We start from the raw sequence: 19359 nt of genomic DNA on the forward strand, positions 1-19359 counted from the left end.
CTGCTCTTAAGAGGTCCTGAGTTCAATTCCCAGCAACCACATGGTGGCTTACAACCATCTTTGTAATGGGATCTGACACCCTCTTCTGGTGTGTCTGAAGACAGCAACAGTGTACTCATATACATAAAATAAATGTTTAATAAAAAAAGATCTTTGCATTTAAAAAAAAAAGAGTTTGAACTTGGGTCTTCAAGCTTGTAAGGCAAGTACTAGCTTCTTTGCTTGCAGTGTGAGCATAGTGATGCACCTCGTTGGACAGCAGGGAAGAGGCAGGTGACTGCAAATGTAGACACTCATCAGGGTCTGCTCTGTATGTAACATAGGCTGAGGTGAATCACGTGACTATGAACATGGGAGTGTGCCAGACCCTGCTCTGTACCTGAGTTAAGAAGAGGCCAGTGGCGGCTTACCCAGGTTGAGCTTGGTACAGTTGCCCTGGGTTACCGGACACTTGTATACATCTCCTGTCTTCTGATGGCCATTGGTTTCCAGTGGGGCACCTACAACCAACCTGTGAAGAGAAAGAAGAGGAGTCAAGTGGTTGGGGTGGCATTCCTATCCCTGGAGGCTGGCCTCTTGGGGGTAGGGGAGGTGGAGAGGAAGATGGGAAGGGATGGAGGACTTCCCTGTTCAGGGAAGCTGGGCTTTCAGTAGCAAGTTGGGAGGACTTTGTGCCAGGTCTGGGTATATAGAGCTGAAGACCTGCAGTGTCACTGCCATGGGAGGGAAGGAGCAGAGGGAGCGAGCGATGGTTGGCTGTAGGGCAGAGGAGCCATGGGAGCCTCATTCCATCTCATCGGAAATCCTTTGGCTTACTCAGGGTAGGTGACGCGTGTTGTTCAAGGGTCACTATATCTGTGTCAGGTGGACATAGCAGCCGGATGGAAGAAGGAGCCAGGGAATCTGCCCACCTGTGCCTGTGTCTTATGTTCTATGGTAGAAGGCCCTTTGTAGATGGAAATAGAGCAAGGCTCTAGCTTGACATAATCTTGAATGACCAGGGAAGGTGCTATAGGAGACATGCACAGAGGAGAGAATGAGAAGAGGAGACTAGGCCATCAAAGACACTGTAGCTACAAGCTGGGGGACACCAGTGTACCCCTAGCATCTAGAAGAATCAATAAAGATTCTGCCCCAGAGTGAGACGGGAGGCAGACTGAAGGCTGCTTTAGTCTTGGCCTCTGCATCTGCGGGAGACCTGTTCCAGCCATTTAAGCCACCTTGTTTATGAGTCCCTGCAGCCATCACCCCCTGCCCTCAATTCCAATAAAGGAAGAGCACCCCTTGCTCACAAACACACATTCCCAGGGAATGAGCCACACACCAGGCAGAGAGGGAAAGCTTGTACCGTGGGGACATATACATGCAAGCTGTTAGAATAGCACTCCCTGTGCTTGGTGAGTGACACTGACATGTTGGCTCTGAGGGGCTCTAGACAAGCACCCCTGGCATTTATGCCTCATCCCAACCTCCAGGTGGCAGTATTATCCCAGGAGGCCACAGGAACCTGTTACCTGAGATGAAGCCTAGATGGCCAACTGCTCACCTGTCAGTGTGTGGCATTCTGGTACAACTGAAGCTCTTGGGGCCTTGGGCATCTGTACCACACTCTGCTCAAAGGCTTAAGCTAATAGTGAGCTAAGAATGGTGGCCTCTAAGCTGAGGAGATAGCTCGTTCGGTAAAGTACAAGTGTGAGGACCTGGGTTCGAGTCCTAGTACCTACACAAAAAAGTCAGAAATGGCACTATATGATTGTAATCTTAGCACTGGGGCAATGGGGTGGAGATGAGTGGATCTCCGGGGCTCAGTGGCCAGGCAGTCTAGCCTAGCTGGCAAGTTCCAGGCCAGCGAGAGACTGCCTCCAAAGCACAATGTAGATGGTGCCTAGGAAAAGCACTGGGGATAATCTCTGGCTTCTACACATGTGCACGAGGGCTCAAGTATCCATACATAGGTGTGTACACACACACACACAGACACAGACACAAAGACACATACACACAGACACACACACACACACACACAGACAGAAACACATACAGACACACACATACACACACAGACACGCAGATATATACACAGACACACAGACACAGAGACACACAGACATATACACAGATACACACACAAATATACAGACATACACACAGACACACACACACAGACACACACACAGACACACACACACACATACATGTACACACACTATCCCTTTTTAGAGGCAGTGTGTTGTCATGGGATGGGTACCCTAGCTCACCACAGTGAAGCTGACAGACCCTGAGAGCTGTAGAACACACAGGAATGGGATTAAGGAGTCAGAAGCTCTCCTGACCCAACTCTTACAGCAGCTGCCCACCACGCTGCTTCTGCTCCGGACAGCAGTTCCGTGGCCGGGAGTTCCACCTCTGGGCTGTCAGGAAAAGTTGCCAGGCTGAATTGGGGCTTGAAAGAACTTTGTTAGAAAGGAAATGTCTATGAAATAAGAGTTGAGGTTTCTCCCCAGGGAGCCAGATAATGACAGCCTCTAAATATAGCCCCTTATTAGGTGTGCCTGTGTCTGACTGGCAGGGGTTAATTGGGCCTATAAAATCTGTTTGTCTAGACAACTTTGGCTACTTAATTCTGGGACAGATTGGATAGGCAATACTGCCCCATTCTTTCAGAGAGGGGAAGGAGGAAGGGCTTTTTAGATTGAATGCTGAAATTTTAAGGAGGACCCACCATAGCATGATCCAGATTAGGACAAACACTGCTGTCTTCTGGTACAGCCATGTCCACATTGTTGTCTAAAACTCACTCCCAGCATGCCCTGGGTAGGCTCCTCACTCCTCCTCCTCCTCCTCCTCCTCCTCCTCCTCCTCCTCCTCCTCCTCCTCCTCCTCCTCCTCCTCCTCCTCTTCTTCTTCTTCTTCTTCTTCTTCTTCTTCTTCTTCTTCTTTTTGGTTTGGTTTTTCGAGACAGGGTTTCTCTGTGTAGCCCTGGCTGTCATGGAACTCACTCTGTAGACCAGGCTAGCCTCGAACTCTCGAACTCAGAAATCCGCCTGCTTCTGCCTCCCAAGTGCTGGGATTAAAGGCATGCACCACCACCGCCTGGCCTCACTGTACTTCTAAGTGGAACACTGAGGTCCAGGGCTACTTGGAGGGTCTTGGTAGTAGGAGAACTTAGTTGAGAATCCCAGACCTTGCTGCATGGTCTGGAGAAATTCAACCAATCAAACCTCAGTTTTCCTGGCTACAAAATGGGGCTAAGCACTGGCTCTCTGTCAGCCTCTCACCATCTCACCAATGCTAAAACACACAAGACATAGAAAGGGGGAACCGTACGTGGGTTAGCTATGCATAAAGACTGGTGGCCACTTGCAGCTAGGCATGGGTCCTGGCAGTGGGGAAGACTGGGCAACATGCCACTAAATTCACTAAGTCCTCATGGCCAAATCTGTAGCAAGACTGGCTAGTGCTTCTCAAAGAACAAGAATATCCCTATGTCCTATCTCCATTCTCCCCAGACCTCATTTCTCTGGGAGTTCTCGGCACATTCTGGGGATCAGGGCGGGGTTTACTGTCCCCACAATACAGACGCAGAAATGAGATGCTCTGAGAGGGAAGCTGACTGGGCAAGGTTTGTGGCAAGGTTGGGACTAGAGGGCTCATGGGACAGCTTCCCCTGTGCTGCCCCACATGTCTTGCCAAAGAGGGAGACAGGGCTACCTCCTCTCCCTCTGGAGTCTGGGCATGACGTGTGCCTGGCGGGTTTGAGGTTTGGAGGGAATGATTCAGGCTTGCTTTGAGGGGCTAACTGGTGAAGCTTGAGAAAAGGGTCACGTCATCACCAAGAGCAGCCAAATTGCTCCTGGGGTCTGGCAGCCCCACCACCCACTGTGGCCTCTGCTTTATACGGCCATATGCAGGCTCGGAGCCCGAGGGGCTGTCTGTACTAGATACTCAATATCTTCTGGTATGGGCATCAGTCAGTATGGGAAACCAAAAGGTTGCGGCAAGCACGGGCCTTCCATGGCTGAGGGCTGTGCGTCACTAGCTGCGGGCTCCCAACATTCTTCCTAGCGGGGTGATGGTGGGGTGCTTTGGCTGGCAGCCAGCATTGTAGATGTAGGCCTTCCTCTGTGGCCACCCTATAAGGAGGGTTGTGCTGGGGGAGGATGCTATGGAGAAGTCCACCTGTGGACAGTTTGGGCTCCCAGCAGGGCATAGGTTAGAGGTGGTGTGTGTGTGTGTGTGTGTGTGTGTGTGTGTGTCTGTGTGTGTGTCTGTGTGTCTGTGTGTGTCTGTGTCTATGTGTGTGTATACACTGTACACACGCCTGGCCCATAAGCTTCCCCTCTGGCATCCCACCTCATAGCCTGTCCTGCAAGACTGCAGGACGCATCCTGACGTCATTTAGCTCAGGCTGTGGCTGTAGCTTATTGTCAAGAGCGCTTGCCTTGAAAGCAGGAAACCTGATGGAGGTTCTTAGATTACCCTCCCCTCCCCCTACGCTGTCAAAAAGAAACGCATGGTGGTGTGTGTGTTTGTAACTCCAGTACTTGGGAGGCAGAGACAGGTGGATAGATCCCTGGGATTCACTGCTCAGCCCAGGCTAGCTTTAGACCAGTGAGAGACCCTGCCTTCAAGAAAACAAGATGGATAATGGCAGAGGAACAAAAGCTTCCACATAGATCACACCTGCAGACATGCATGTGTGCACACAGCATACTAATGTGCTAGGAGACACACACACACACCTGCAGACATGCATGTGTGCACACCCCCACCATACTAATGTGCTAGGAGACACATGGCAATGAAGATCAGATTTCTGTTCCTCCTCAGGTGGCAAACAGACCATTAAGATCGTGTTCTTCCTTCCTCTCTCTCTCTCTCTCTCTCTCTCTCTCTCTCTCTCTCTCTCTCTTTCTTTTTTAAATTACATCCCGTGTGTGTGTGTGTGTGTGTGTATGTGTACACATACCACGGTACATGTGTGGAAGTCAGAGGACAGCTTGCAGGAGTTGCTTTTCTCCCTTTATCTGGTGGGTCCCAGTGATCGACCTCAGGTGGTCAGATTTTGTGACAAGCACTCTTACCTACAGAGTCATCTCACCTGCCCTCTTCTGTTCAACCGAATGCCTGGAACTATCCCCCAGCTAGTCTCAGGAGAACAGAAACTCTTCTGTTTTATGTATGTCCCTCCTTGAGAGGGAACCCCAAATTCCAGATGTTTCTGCGTACCTGGTAATGGGTACTGAGACTACAAAAGCTGGAAAAAACTTTCCTGACAGCCTTGGAAGAGGAATCCAGAATCCAGAGCAAGGATGGACTGCATGCCAGAGAGGACAGGAGGAGACAAAGTTATGTTAGGGCTCAGTGTCCTGCCTCTGGGCTTCTACCCTCTGTGCCAAGTTGAGGACAGTAAAAAGCTGCCAGGCAGGGCAGTGCTCTAAATCCAGCCACATCTTTTATTGCCTGTGTCTGCCAAGGCAGGTGTGAGCAGCTCGGTTCCCACACAGATGGTGGAAGCCAGAGCTTGTGAGCACTAGTGCCTATTGGGTGTCCAGGAAAACAGAAGAGAAATTCCAATAGAGGAGCCAGCCTCTGCCGGAGATCCCGAGTCTAGAGGCTGGTAGGGATTGCTTAAGAAGGGCAGACTGTAGGCTCTGTTCCTCTCCTGGCCATTGGTAGGACCTCTCTGTAATGTTTCCCCTTTGTATCCCAGGAACCTCAATGATCAGCGAGGATCCAGTCAATTTTAATGAGTCACTTGTACACGGTGGACGGACACATGGTTTTGGTTACAGAATCAGTTTGTCCACATTGGAAGCCTGTCTAGGGGCCAGTTCAGAGCCAGGACTGCAAGGTCAGTGGTTCTTCCCCACTACGAAGACTTTAGAAGCTCACAGTGTGGGCTGGGCTCCCCTCTGTAAAGCCAATGGACTCATTTCTCCAAGGTGACCTGGGCTCTCTCCTCTCTGAATCCATCCTGTTATCATTTGGTCCTTTCTCTACTGCCTCAGACCCCAAAACCACCCTTGGCCATCTGTCGCCCCCGTTTTCTGTCTTGCCTCCACTTTCTCCTGACATCAGCACGATGTGTGTGAGCTCACCAATTTAGAGAATGAAAGGGAGTCTTCCTTCAGGGAGTTTCTCTCTCTCTCTCATGGAAAATGTAATCTCCTCCAGCCAGTGTGAGCCTAGTGGCTAATGTGTTCAAGATGGAGTGGGGGAAGTGCCGAGCACAGGAGACAGAGAGCCTGAGGCATGGGAGCTCAGGGCTGCAGGGCTCTGTGTGTGTGTGTGTGTGTGTGTGTGTGTGTGTGTGTGTACAGAGAGAGCCTACCCTGGGCTGCCAGAACTGGGGTGAGCAGCAGGGGTTTGTGCCCACCTTGGCCCAGACACCTGGCAAAGCCTGGCCTCCTAGCAGCTGGGAAAATGAACTCTTTGCCAACACTTCCCTTACCCTCCCTGACTCCCATAAAACTCTCCTGAGAGATCAGAATCCTCTGTGTAGCTCTTAAGCTAACACACTCACTGTAAGAGTTAATGTCATGTGTCAGTGTGGTTGCCACAGGTAGCTCAGATATTTGGTCAAATACTATCCAGGTGTTTTGGGAGGGTGTTCTGCACCTGGGAAGTGTAGCAAGATGGTTTCCTGCTGCTGCAACGTTTGCAGTGGAACTGAAGGGGGAGGAGCTAATCTGGGAGGGGCGAAGAGAGAGAAGGAGAGGAAGGGGAGGACTACAGACATGGCAAGTATTATCTGGGGTTCAGTGGAGCTTTGTGGAGACAGTGTCTCGTGGCGTCTCGTGGGTGCCAGGGCTGGTGCGGGAACACGGCGCTGCCCTTGGCCTCTGGTTGAGTCTGGTCGAGTCTAGTCGGGAACATGGAGGCCACTTAAGAACAAATCAGATCGCCGTTTTTAAATATTACTCTCAACAGAGAAGCAATGAAATCAGTCGACTGAGCAGGGCAGACTGTCCGCTATGACGCTGGTGGGCCTTGTTCAATCTGGTGACGGCCTGATCAGTGTGAAGATCTGCCTCAACTGACAGAATCTTCCTGCTAGATATCCTTTGAACTTGGGCACCAGATTCCCTTGTCCTCAGATGTGAGCAAAAATATCAGCTTTCTTTGGCGCTCACGTTTGCCAATCTCTAGATTGGAATGCTCAGCTGGTCTCTGGTTTGCCCATTCTCCCCGTAGGTCTTAGAAATGGCTAGCCTCCACAATCACACAATTCAACACCCCCCACCCCGCCTTCTCAGCAAGATGGCTCTGTGGGTAAGGGTTCCTGCTTCCAATCTTGACATTCTTAGTTCAATTCTGGGACCCCACGATGTCAAAAGGAGAGAACCCATTCTGGTAGGTTGCCCTCTGACCCCCCCCACACACACACAACACAAAATAAAATTGTAATAGGAATAGCAGAGTGTCGAGGATGTTCTGAGGACTTTACAAACCTCGTTCCCTGTGACTAGCAGTCTGTGCACTGGCAGCATTGACTAGGCTCCCACTGATGCACCAATCACAGGCGCCTTCAAGAGGTCTCTGGTATGAAAGAAGGGATGGGCCGGCCAGCAGGCAGTGACCTCTCAGTAGTGATTGACAAACTGGGTCCCAGTCCCACGGAAGGATGAGTCCCCTCAGAGGACCTATGGACATGAAGTGTCTTGGGTCCAAGCCCAGACAATTATAGGGTCAGGTACTGGAGATGGGGCCCAGTCCCTGATTCCCAAGCTTTCTGGGGATATTAATGTGACCTTGAATCTGTGGGATCCTTACATGGGATAGCAGAGTCTATGGCTCCCCTGGGTGCTAAGGTCTGAGTCCCTGCTCCCCTCCTTCCTCTGCCCTGGCCTCTGAGGCTCACTAGTACAGCATAGCTGATGGCCTCCTGCTCTCTTGCTGATCATTTAGGGTCTTCTTCAGGGTCATCTTCCCTGCCACCTGTCCCAACCTGCCTCCTCCTCCTCCTCTTCCTCCTCTTCCTCCTCCTCTTCTTCCTCCTCCTCCTCCTCTTCTTCCTTCTCTTCTTCCACCCCTTCTCCTCTTTGCTCCTTGAACTAACTGGCACTCATCTTTCTTTTTGGAAGTGAATCATTATATAGGCCAGGCTGGCCTAGAACTCACGATCCCCCGGTCTTAGCTTGAACCACAGTTGTGGTACGTACTGTTTTCTTTATATGCTTCTTCTGCCGTCTTTATCGTCCTGTAGATGATGTGCTTAATTGTCCAACAGCCTTGACAGACAGTTTGCAAGTGGAGGCCAGAGGATGACTTGTGGAAGTCAGTTCCCACCCTGTATCATGTGGGTTCCAGGGATGGGACTCAGGTTGTAAGGCATGGGGCCCATTGAGCATCTCACTCTGCACCCACATACTCCTTTAGCTAGCTGAAACAGCACTAATTTATTTTTAAAAGTATGATTTAGCCAGGCGGTGGTGGCGCACGCCTTTAATCCCAGCACTTGGGAGGCAGAGGCAGGCGGATTTCTGAGTTCAAGGCCAGCCTGGTCTACAGAGTGAGTTCCAGGACAGCCTGGGCTATACAGAGAAACCCTGTCTCGAAAAACCAAAAAAAAAAAAAAAGTATGATTTAATTCTGTTTACATTACAAAGGGAGTCCAAATTTACTGAGTAGAGTTCATACCTCACATTTGGGGCATGGGCAGAATGGGGGCGAGTAAGACCAGAAAGACCCTGGCTTCCTTTTGAACCAAGACTTTTTAGAAGGCTGCACCTGTAAAGACTGTCCAGGCAGATTCGAAGAGGATGGGAAAACTAGGATCATTTCACATCTGTGGATGCTTTCCATATGGACACCTTTCCAGATCACTTTACATCAATGATACCCTTGGGTACCCAATGGTACACAATGACACCTTGGACCCTGAATCTGGGCTTTACCGAAACCCTTCTTGGGCGTGTTCTTTCCTATGGAGTGAGGAGTTCTAGGGTGAAGGGAACAGGATCCAGAGAGTCCGAGTCTCCTGGTAATATTCTCTGACAGCCTAGGGCTCCCCCCCTCTCCTGCTCCTCCCACTCTCTGTGTGGGTGTATGCACACACATGTATTTGTTGTGTATGTCATGTGTGTGTGTGCACGCGCGCACCTGTGTGCACAGAAGCCAGAGGTCAACTTCCAGTTGTCATCCACTCTGTTTTCTGAGGCAGGGTCTCTCACTGGGACCTGGGATTTGCCAATTAGGCTAGTCTCGCTAGGCAGGGAACCCCTGACATCCATCTGTCTCTGCATCCTTAGCACTGAAACTGCAAACATGAATCACAGTGCCCCAGATCTAAGGGCTAAGCACAGGTCTTCAAGCATAGCAAGCATAGCAAGCACTTTACCAACTGATCTTCCTCCTTCTCCCCCATCCCCTCCCTGAATCTTTCTGATGAAGTACCACATCACTGAAGTTGGTAGCTAAGCAGTTTGCCAAGGCGTGGACAGAGGGTGAGAGCTGTCCCTGGAGGCAGATTGGCAGTGGAGAGGGTGGGTCTGTAGGAAGAAACAGTGTCAGCTGAGGCCAAACGCCTTGTTAGCAGCCTCTCAGCCTTCCTGGGAGCATCTGGTATGGATGCAGAATACGGTCCAGCCCAGTTCTTCATGGCGGTAAAACACTGTTGCACTTTCATACTGGTAGTCCATCTGCAGATACTCAGGGGAACTTTCTATTACACAAGCCATTGTCAATATTAATCAATGCAGACGCTTTGAAGCCCCAGTAGAATGGGTAGACGATACGCCAGATGTGATGTCACTCTGAGGGCTGGCTATGAAGGTGGCCTTTTGCATCTTGGTGTCTGGTATTAACCTGCACCTTCCCTTCCCCTGACCTCACAGGTCTGGGTCCCTGCCTGTGACGTTACCTCTGTGTCCACTTAAAACAGAAGAGAGAACGAGGGAGGGACAGCAGCTTCAAGGGAAGCTCTCAACCCAGCGGAAGAGAAACGGGAGCTGGGGCTGCTGGCTGCCAGCTTTGTGCCACAGTGGAAGGGCGTCGTCAGCCCTTTAGCACCTCTCTCTCACACACCCATGCCGGGCACGTGCCCATTGCTCAGCACGCCACACTCTGCTCTCCTTGTACAGTCCCCAGCCCAGCCCTCTGACTCTCTCATTCCATCCATTCCCAATGTCTCTTCCTCAGGAAGCCCTCTATAATCTCTGGACCAGAAGCCATCTTAATTCCCATGATGCTTTGTTCTTGCCTCTAGTGTCTCCTTTTTCTCTTATAGATAACTGGCTTCCAGAGTTGGTCAAGGTTCTTTGAGCAGTTCAAGCTTGGTAACTACTGAGAAAGTGGGTGGACAGACGGAGGAGGCACTCACTCTGCCATGCTGGACAGATGGAGGAGGCACTCACTCTACCATGCCAAAACTGGGTCCTCTTTGCTTCTTGGGATAAAGCTTCCTGGTGAGCTTGGCTGAGCTCTCCTGGTCTGAGCTATGCACACAAACTCCCGCTCCCAGCATTCTTTGTGTGCCTCATATCCTGTTCTTCCTGGCAGAAAGGCTGAGGGCTGCATGTAAAAACCCTTCCTTCTCTTTCCAGAAGGCTTGATAAGCCCTGACTTATTTGTCCAAGCCACACTTGCAGAATCTTTTTTTTTCTTTCCATTTTGTAACGAATCTTTCCCTTTGAAATGAAACCTAAGCACTGAGGCCGTTTAGACAGATGTTTCTCAGTGGGGCGCGAGGCTCATCTGACTGGCTCTCCAGCCTGCTTGTCAGGAAGGGCCTCTGAAGTTCCTGCTGCCCTCTGTGCAGGCGCTCACTGTTAAGTTGGGTCCACAGTGCACTCCAACAACCCTTTTCAGGGTGTCCCAGGAAGATGGCCAGACAAGGAAGGAAACACACAAATGTCAGATCCCCCTGCCCCCAACCACTCAGCTGGCAGAGCTGGTTGAGGTGTCATGGGACACTCATTGTCCTTGGTGGGTCCAGCAGTCTTCCTCCAGCACACAGATCTGGGAAAGAACAAAGGGCTTGGGGGATAAAGGACAGACACTCTGTTGTTCCTGGGCCCAGTGGAGTGCTTATGGTTAACGCTACTCCATCCCACTGAACTAAACAACCTGGGTTGAATTACCTTCCCTATGCCGGGCTCCATTCCTCATCTGTAAAATGACGGACTTGGATGGGTTTGGTCTGAGCAGTAGCCAATAGGTAGGTTCTGTGTGCAGGGTACTGTGGGCTTGAACAGAGAGGAGTGGGGGATCATGCTGTGACAGGGCACAGAGGGACAGCTCTTGTTTGGCCATTGGAGAATCCATCCCTAAATAGTAGCTCTTGGCAGAGGCTTGCATTGTGAATAGGATCACCCAGGCTGACCTTCAACTTTAATCCTCCTGTCTCAACCTCCAAGTATTGGAATTATAGGCATATACTACCACGCCCAATATTATGGTTCTGGGGATGAAACCCAGGGTTTCCTGTATGCTAGGCAAGGGCTCTACTCCCTGGGCTTCATCCCTAGTCACAACGACCCCACAGAAGACAGACAGACAGACACACACTCTCTCTCTCTCTCTCTCTCTCTCACACACACACACACACACACACACACACACACACACACACACACAGAGAGAGAGAGAGAGAGAGAGAGAGAGAGAGACAGAGACAGAGACAGAGACAGAGAGACAGAGAGACAGAGAGACAGATAGAGAGGGAGAGAGAGAGAACTATTTTGAAGTTTCAGAAACTACTAGAGATGCTAACTGAGTTGGAAGCTGGTGAAGACTCAACTCATGCAGCCCTCCTCCTTTCTCTTGGACTTTCCTCGAGAAGCAGAGGGGGTGGGTACAGGACAGCTGCCAGTCCTATGTAGTGTCATACAGGGGGCACTGGCTATGAAGAAGCATCCTTCAAAATGCTTTCTGTCTGGCTCAAAGCTCAGATTATCGTCATTTTCTCCCTCTAGATCATGATGAATGAATATTCTTTTAAAAATTGTTCATGTGTAAGTGTGCTCCATTTGCATGTGTGTCTTACGACTTGTGTGCTTTGTGTCCATGGAGGCCAGAAAATGGTGTTGGATTCCCTGGAACTGGACTTACAGATGGTTGTGAGCTGCCGTGATGGTGCTACAAAACACGCCCAGTTCTTCTGCAAGAGCAAGTTCTCTTAACCACTGAGCCATTTCTCCAGCCTTGCAAGTGGCCATTCTTGTAGAACAGATCTTAGTTTGAGGAGTCCCAAAGAAAGCAAAAGGCTACATCCTCACTTGAGTCTTTACTGGCGAGTAAAGTCTGTTGTTATATATTTGAAAATGGCCCCATCTTGCATTTCAGAGTCGTGAGCTCTGCAGTTGGGAAGAGGAGCTGCAGCCACAGGCTGTGCTGTCTGCGGTGGGCCAGGCCCCTCCCCTCCCCTCTCCCACCCGCTTTCTTGCTTTCACTATGGCTGATCCTTCCCTACTCGGCAGGGAAAAGGGATCTCAGTGTGTCCTACACAGGGACCACAGGTCCTAGAACCCTGTCTAAGGTGTCTAGCTTTGTGCTTCCCCGAGATTTAGTATGGATCTCACTCAGACTTCTAGAGCCCCCTTCTTCCTTCTCCCTCCTCTGTGAGCCCAAGTCTCACACTGAAGCTGGAAAGACTGGCATGAGGCGAGCCCTGCCCTCGGGGCTCACACTCACTCTCCTCTCTCTTTCCATCCACTCGTTTTCCATTTCTCCTTCTCCATTTCTCCTAATTGGTTTTTCTTACAATGCTCTTTCCAGGTGGCTCTGGGCTACTGGATCTGACTGATTCATGGCAGCGGAACTGGGAGGGAGACATTCCAGCGGTTAGGGATAGACTTAAGAACACAAGAGAGAAAAAAAAAAAAAACCACAGCCAGTTCTGTTCAGAAACAAACACAGTGCCACTGGCCATGCATGGAAGCAGACGTGAAGAGGGGCTAAAAGGGATCTTGGTTGTGTTGCAGTCAGGGGTAGTTAAAAGGAAGCATTCTTTCTAAGCCTGGGGAAAAACCTGGTTAGGTTAATGGGGGTTGATCATAGCTAAGATTAGTGAGAAAGACATTTATGTCACATTAGTGTGATATAATTGTATACAACCTTTGAAAATGTGGCTGTTTTCTGATTGTCAATAAAGGATCAGTTTTTGTTTTTGTTTTTTGTTTTTTATTATTATTTTTTTCTTGTGGTACAGCCTGCTGTTGAGAAGCTCACACTGCTGGCCAGTCACACCTATGGCAAACCCACAGAATGGGGTAGTGGAATTATGAAGGGGCTAACATGCGCCCTCTAGTGCCAGTTAGGATAGATGCAGCTAAAATTGCAAGGATCCATGAAACTGAGGTAAGGTGTGGTGGCACACACCTTTAATCCTGGAACTTGGGAGGCAGAGACAGGTGGATCTCTATGAGTTTCAGACCAGCCAGGATGACATAGTGAGACCATGTCTCAAAAACAACTCTCTCCTCAAACTGACTATAGCCACTCCTTAGTGCTCATGGGAAATTTGCTCCAGGACTCCTTGAACACTAAAATCCGCAGCTGCTCAAATCCCTACATAAAACAGCTCAAGCTGGGGCCTGACAAAATGACTCGGTGGTAAGAACGACGCAGAAGCATTGGAACTTGAATAAAAAGCTGGCCGTGGCCGGGTGTCCCTGTAACCCCAGTGCTGTGTGGGATGGGAGCTGAGACAGGAGAGTTGCTGGCAGCCTGCCTAGCTCCAGGTTCAATGAGAGGCCCTGTCTCAACACAATAAGGTAAAGAGTGAGAGAGCAGAAACCTGACTCGTCCTCTGTCTCTACAAGTGCATGCACAGGGGCAGGCACATCCATAATATGTGTGCATACAAAACACACACACACACACACACAGACACACACACACACTGGCTTAGCATTTGCACAGAACTTACATACATTGCCTCAGATGCTTAAAGCCGCCTCTAGGTTACAAATAACTTCTAATTCCAATCACATAGCTATTTAAATGGCTACTGTAATGTCTGATTTAGAGAATAACGGTAAGAAAACAACTGGGACACGCTCAGTACAGACACTCTACAATTTATCGGATTTGTGGATTCAGGACTCAGAGACATGGAGGGCCAAGTGTGCCAGCCTTGGAATCGTAGGAATCTGCTTTGAAGGTGGGTTTCAGTCTGAGCTTATTTGCTCCCTCGAGACACTCCCTTTGTCTCTCTAGCTCAGGATGTTTGGGAGTCACAGAATGAATGGCGTTGGCTTTGGAGAAGAGGATAGGGTAAAGAGGAGGCTGCAGGCCACTGTGCAGGGGTGAGGAGATGGGGTAGAGGATAGGACCAAGCAGGCCAAGAAGATGCTGAGTTGGCAGTTCTCCCTGGCTTCCCTGAACTGGCCACAGCCGGTTTATTTTCTTTCTTGGGGGTTAGTAACAAGGAGGCGTCATTTCACTGTTTCCACTCCCAAGACTGTGTGTCCTCTTACCCCATAAAGCATACTGTTTGGCTCCCTGCCTTTTGGAGTTCAGCGCTAAGAATATTCTCTGCCTGTAAGAAGCCCTTGGCTCCGGCTCTGTAGTTGACTCTGTGTGGAGAGCTACCTGGGCCATCACTCATACACACTTCAAATCCTGGGACTTTCCTGCATTGACTTAGAATTAAAGACATAAATAAATAAAAGGATAGCAGAGAGAGAGAGAGAGAAACGGCTCGGAGGCCTGAAAGAGCCTTGAGAACTGTTAACTGGCTGCGTCTCATATCTGCACACCGCCCCTGAGTTTGCACTGGGTTCTGGGGCTGGCAGCTCCCCCTCCCACCTCCCTGTGGTTCCTCTCAGGGCTGCTGTCTGACATTTGGATGCATAGGGTGCCCCCAGACCCATCAACGAGGACAGGAGCCTGGCTTTCTACTCCCCTCTCTGAGCCTCCCACAATCCCACGAGCTTGCCTGCCTGCCTGCCTGCAGTGTCAGGGCCTGCCTGGTGGCTTGGCCTGGGGCCTAAGCCAGCATTTCCCTAGAATATGGTTTCCCCCCTTCTCTCTGGCCCTTCCACAGTGGATGTCATCCTACCCACTGGCTTTGCCTCTACCGTGATTTATCTTCTAACCAGAATGAGTCAGGGTGTGGATTTTTGATTTGCTCCAAGGGAAAATAGCGGAGGGCATTTCTTTACCATGGGGTTGGGAGCCTGCTCTGGGGGCCTGAGTTGGGGACTAAGAGATTTCCTCAGCATGAAGGTCAAGCCTGCTCCAGGCCTGTCACCAAAGAAGGGGACCAGAATGAAGATCTGTCATTCTGCCCAAGCAGCCATTCGAGCGCCCTTTCCTTGAAGCCTCGGTGTCTCCCCTCAGGGAAGGAACAGTACAGGAGACAAAAATCTCTCTGTTATTTCTCTGTGATAGACATTTTACATCATTTCTTCCTCCGTCCTTCACCAGGATGCTCTCAGATTTGCATCCCTGGGCCCTTTTGTTGGATGAAGAGACAGGTACAGAAAACAGCTGTGACGTGTTCAAGTCTCACGGCTTGGAAAGTGCTGAGACGGGAGAGAACAGCATAGGACCCAAGCTGTCCTTGAACTTGCTAAGTAGCCAAGAATGACCTTTTGATTCTCCCGTCTTCACTTCCCAAGTGCAGGGATTACAGGAGTGAGCCATTATGCCAAGTTTATACAGTTCAAGGAATTGAACCCAGGGCCTTGTGCGTGGTAGGCAAACAGTCAATCAACTGAGCCAGCATCTCCGCCCCAGTAGTGTGACTTTGAAGACTATACTTTGCTGAAAGGGAGGGAAGTGTTCTCAGTTGTCCACCCACAGTGAGCCGCTAGGGATATATGTGGAAAATCCTAGGGCAATACAAACTTACAAGTAAGGAAGTGTGGAAAGCCCTAGGAAAGAACCCGTGCCTTGTTCTGGATGGGTACCAACTAGGGCATCCTGTGCTCTGGGATCCAGGATGCTAGGTGAACTGTCTTCTTAACAGCTCTCACCTAAGTGCCCATTAATCATGGGGAGCTATCACAGGAGGGAGATGCTGCCCCGAACTGGCAGCTGGACATGAGTTTCAGCCCTGGCTCTCCCACTGGCCTGTCATGGGACTTGGTTTAATATTGTTCTGCCTCTGAGCTTGGCTCCTCATCTTTGAAGTAAGGAGGTTGGGAGGACCTTTCAGACCAACCTCTATGCAAGGTAGAACTGACATAGGGCACAGCAACCCTGAAGGCCCATCTATGGTTCTGTGTGGTCCATCTGGGTCTCCCGGGGGATGTTCCAACCCCTGGACCACCACCTCTGCCTCTGAGAAACTCCATGGAAGACTGCTTTCAGGATGAGGAGCTGTCGATTAACCAGAGTCATCTCTCCAGCCCTGGTTGTACCACGTTGATAGTAAGAACTAAGCAGAAGACGCTAGTGACCTGCCTGTCTATTCCAGCTCTTCTCGTCTCGCCACGCTTCTGATGGAGGTGATGGTGAGCACGCTAGCCAGATCTGCACCTCACCATGGTGAACATTTGCTCCCAACCTTTGCAGGAGTCCAGGTGGCACCCTCCCCCCTCCTCAATCCACCTGTATGACACACAGTCTCATGTCTCCTGAAGCTCCTAACCACACGGCCCTGTTGAATGGCTGCCAGAACCCTGATCAGAAGGCTGGGACGTGAGATTGGATGAGTAAAGGCGGGCCGACTGACCCCATGCCCACCAGCAACCATAGCCATGCCCCAGTTGTTCACTCTCCTTAGAGAGGTCGGACAACCCTCTACCCTCCAGGACAACCTGGGCGTAGGTTGTCCTACCCAAGGTAACTCCTGCAGAGACAGCACCTCACCGATTTCCCTCCCAGTCTTTATCCACTCACTTCCTGCTGTTCTCTCTCCCTCAATCGTTAGCTCCGGTATGCGCATGCGCACAAGCACTTGACCGCCTTCCTCCTTCCCGCCAGAGCTCTTTTTCACCCAGGGAATGTCCCAGGCTCTGGGAAGCTCCGCTTTGGTACCTTCCCTCCCTGTCCTTTAAGGTACAAGTTGAGTTGTTGAGATATTGATGGCTTCCTAGAAAGCGGGGTCTGGGGAGGTGGGGGGGGGCAAGGTAGCTTCCTCTTGCTTGGTAGCCTGCAGCCTCTATCCTGTCTCCAATAGAGGTTTGGGTGAGGGAGAAAAGAAGGGAGGAGGAGAGGGAATGGTGTCGAGGACAGGGGCGTGTGAGGGGAGGTGAAGGAAGGCAAGAAAAAGGGAAGAAGAATAAGGAGGAGTAAGAGGAGAAGGAGGAGGAGGAGGAGGAGGAGGAGGAGGAGGAGGAGGAAAGACAAGGAAGGGAAGGGGAGAGCAGCAGGGTGGGAAGGAAGATGTTTTGACATCAAAATCTCATCCTCGTCGGATTCGTCCACCACGCTTTCCTGCCATGTTTGAAACTGACTCCTTCCTAGGAACCCCAAGCCTTTTGTGCGTCCCTGTCTAGGTACCTGTGAGCTGGAATCCATGTTCCCTGAGCACGCCCGTCTCTTCCTAGCTGGGCTTGGCCCCCATACCTCCTCCATCTTCTTAGTACAGGAATCCTGAGCCCTGACTCTCACAGAGCCAGATCTGGCCCTAGGCTCGTTCTGACACTGTGTCCTCTGTTAGATTCTCAGCTGCCTCTCTGTAAAATGAGGACAACCTTACTCCTTCAGGTTGTCTGATTCTCTAAACCTGCACCATGGTTGTTACTCTCGGCTGTCAACCTGATGGGATTGAGAATCTCGACAGAAACCAATCTCTCAATGTGTCTATGAAAACTGTTTCCAGAAAGTTTTACCTGAGGAGGGAAGAGCTACCCTGAACGTTGCCTGTATCCTTTCATGGGCTGGGGTCCCAGACTGAATATGAAGTGAACAGTGAGATGAGCACCTCGGTCGCCTCGCTCTGCTTCCTGATTGCAGATGCACTGTGACTGGTTGATTCGCACTCCATGCCTTCTGTACCATGATGTGTTTTTCCCTCTCACCAGGAGTCTAAATAAACCCTTCTTGCCTTCTATTGCTCTGCCATGTGTTTTGTCCTAGAACTGAAATGTAACTATTTCACACATGCAGGCAGCTATCATGGCCTTGTGTTTCAAAGTCTACGTATAACAGTATCTCCTTTAGCAGAATATTCTGCTTTGTAGAGAGCTGAGGTTTCTCCAGCCAGGGGCAGAGCTTCAAGAACAAACTGGTTCTTCCAAGCATCAGGAGGCTTCCTGCTCCAGAGGACGCAGGCAGGGGCTTCTGCAAGCCGGCAGTGGAGCACGGGGACATCAAATGGTCTTAATCACTTCAATGTAAACCAGCTCGAGTCATGTGGATTGAATTTCTCTGAAAATACACAAGGGCTTAAAGAACAGAGACAGAGAACACTCAGTCCCCGAGGAATTTGTTTTCTCTTTCCCTTCTGAACGCCTGTGAGTGTTGTTATTGTTGCTGAGACTGAGGCATGTCAGAAACGGTTCAAGATGCCTACAGCATCCCTGGATGCTCGGCAGAGCCCAAGGAGGGTTCTGAGTTGGGCATGGTGGGAAAAAAGTGAAGGGTTAAGAATAAAAACCACTGGCTATCCCACCAGACCTGTTCCCTTGACCTCTTAGGCTGCTGTGCCCCTGATGCCCCATGAGGCTCCAACATAATGGCCCAGGCCTCCTTGTGGGTACCTGTAGTGTGTGGCACTGGGCCAGTTCTTCCCTGGGACACATTGGTGTCTCAGAGTGACACTTTACTCTCTGGTGGTATTTCCTTGTCTTATACTCCCCATGTGGTATAGAGGGTGGGCCTTAGAAGCCCATCTCCCTGCTGGGGAGCAGTTTGAGTGACAGATCCTCTGATCCAGGAGACATAGCCTGTGAGTATGAGCGCTGCCCAGGGCTGAGTGCACAGGAGCTCCCAAGCCTCAGCCACTGTCTTGATTTCAGGATTCCCTGTCTCCAGCTGCAAGTCACTGCACGGTCACTGCCTGCTTTGCTGGTTATGAAACATGTGTGCACTTATAGGACTCTTTAACCTTGCCCTACATGCCCAGATGGATCGGAGGAGGGTCCAGTCTCATTTGACATGTGAATAAACAGAGGTTCAGAAAACCTGAGTCTTCCAAGGCCTGTCTCCAAGTGGCAGAGCTCTGACCTTCAAATCCTCTCTCTAGTCCCTGCTTTGAGGTGCCTCCTGGCAGAAAGCCACATCAACTCCTGCCACAGAGACATGCATAGTGATCGGCCAGACCCCCCACCCCCCACACCCACCCCGGGACACCGCCATCAGTCTCTCACCACAAGAGCAACACCCATGGGTCCTCTCTGTGAATAGAACTCCCAGAAAGCTGCCTGCAAGGTGGGAGAAGTGGTGTGTGTGTGTGTGTGTGTGTATGTGTGTGTGTCTGTGTGTGTGTGTGTCTGTGTGTTTGTATGTCTGTGTGTGTGT

At 50.6% G+C, this 19359-nt stretch overlaps 1 protein-coding gene across 1 annotated transcript in view; it reads right to left on the reverse strand.

Moving 5' to 3' along the window:
* Positions 1–19359, reverse strand: part of Itga11 (integrin subunit alpha 11) — a 103156-nt gene that overhangs the window by 51338 nt on the left and 32459 nt on the right. Inside the window, exon 3 of the mRNA XM_028774532.1 lies at positions 411–511. Within this exon, the coding sequence (XP_028630365.1) occupies positions 411–511 (101 nt within the window). The remainder of the gene's footprint in view (positions 1–410; positions 512–19359) is intronic.

The sequence above is a fragment of the Grammomys surdaster genome, unplaced genomic scaffold, assembly GCF_004785775.1.
Source record: "Grammomys surdaster isolate TR1022 unplaced genomic scaffold, NIH_TR_1.0 241, whole genome shotgun sequence".
Taxonomy (NCBI): Eukaryota; Metazoa; Chordata; class Mammalia; order Rodentia; family Muridae; genus Grammomys; species Grammomys surdaster.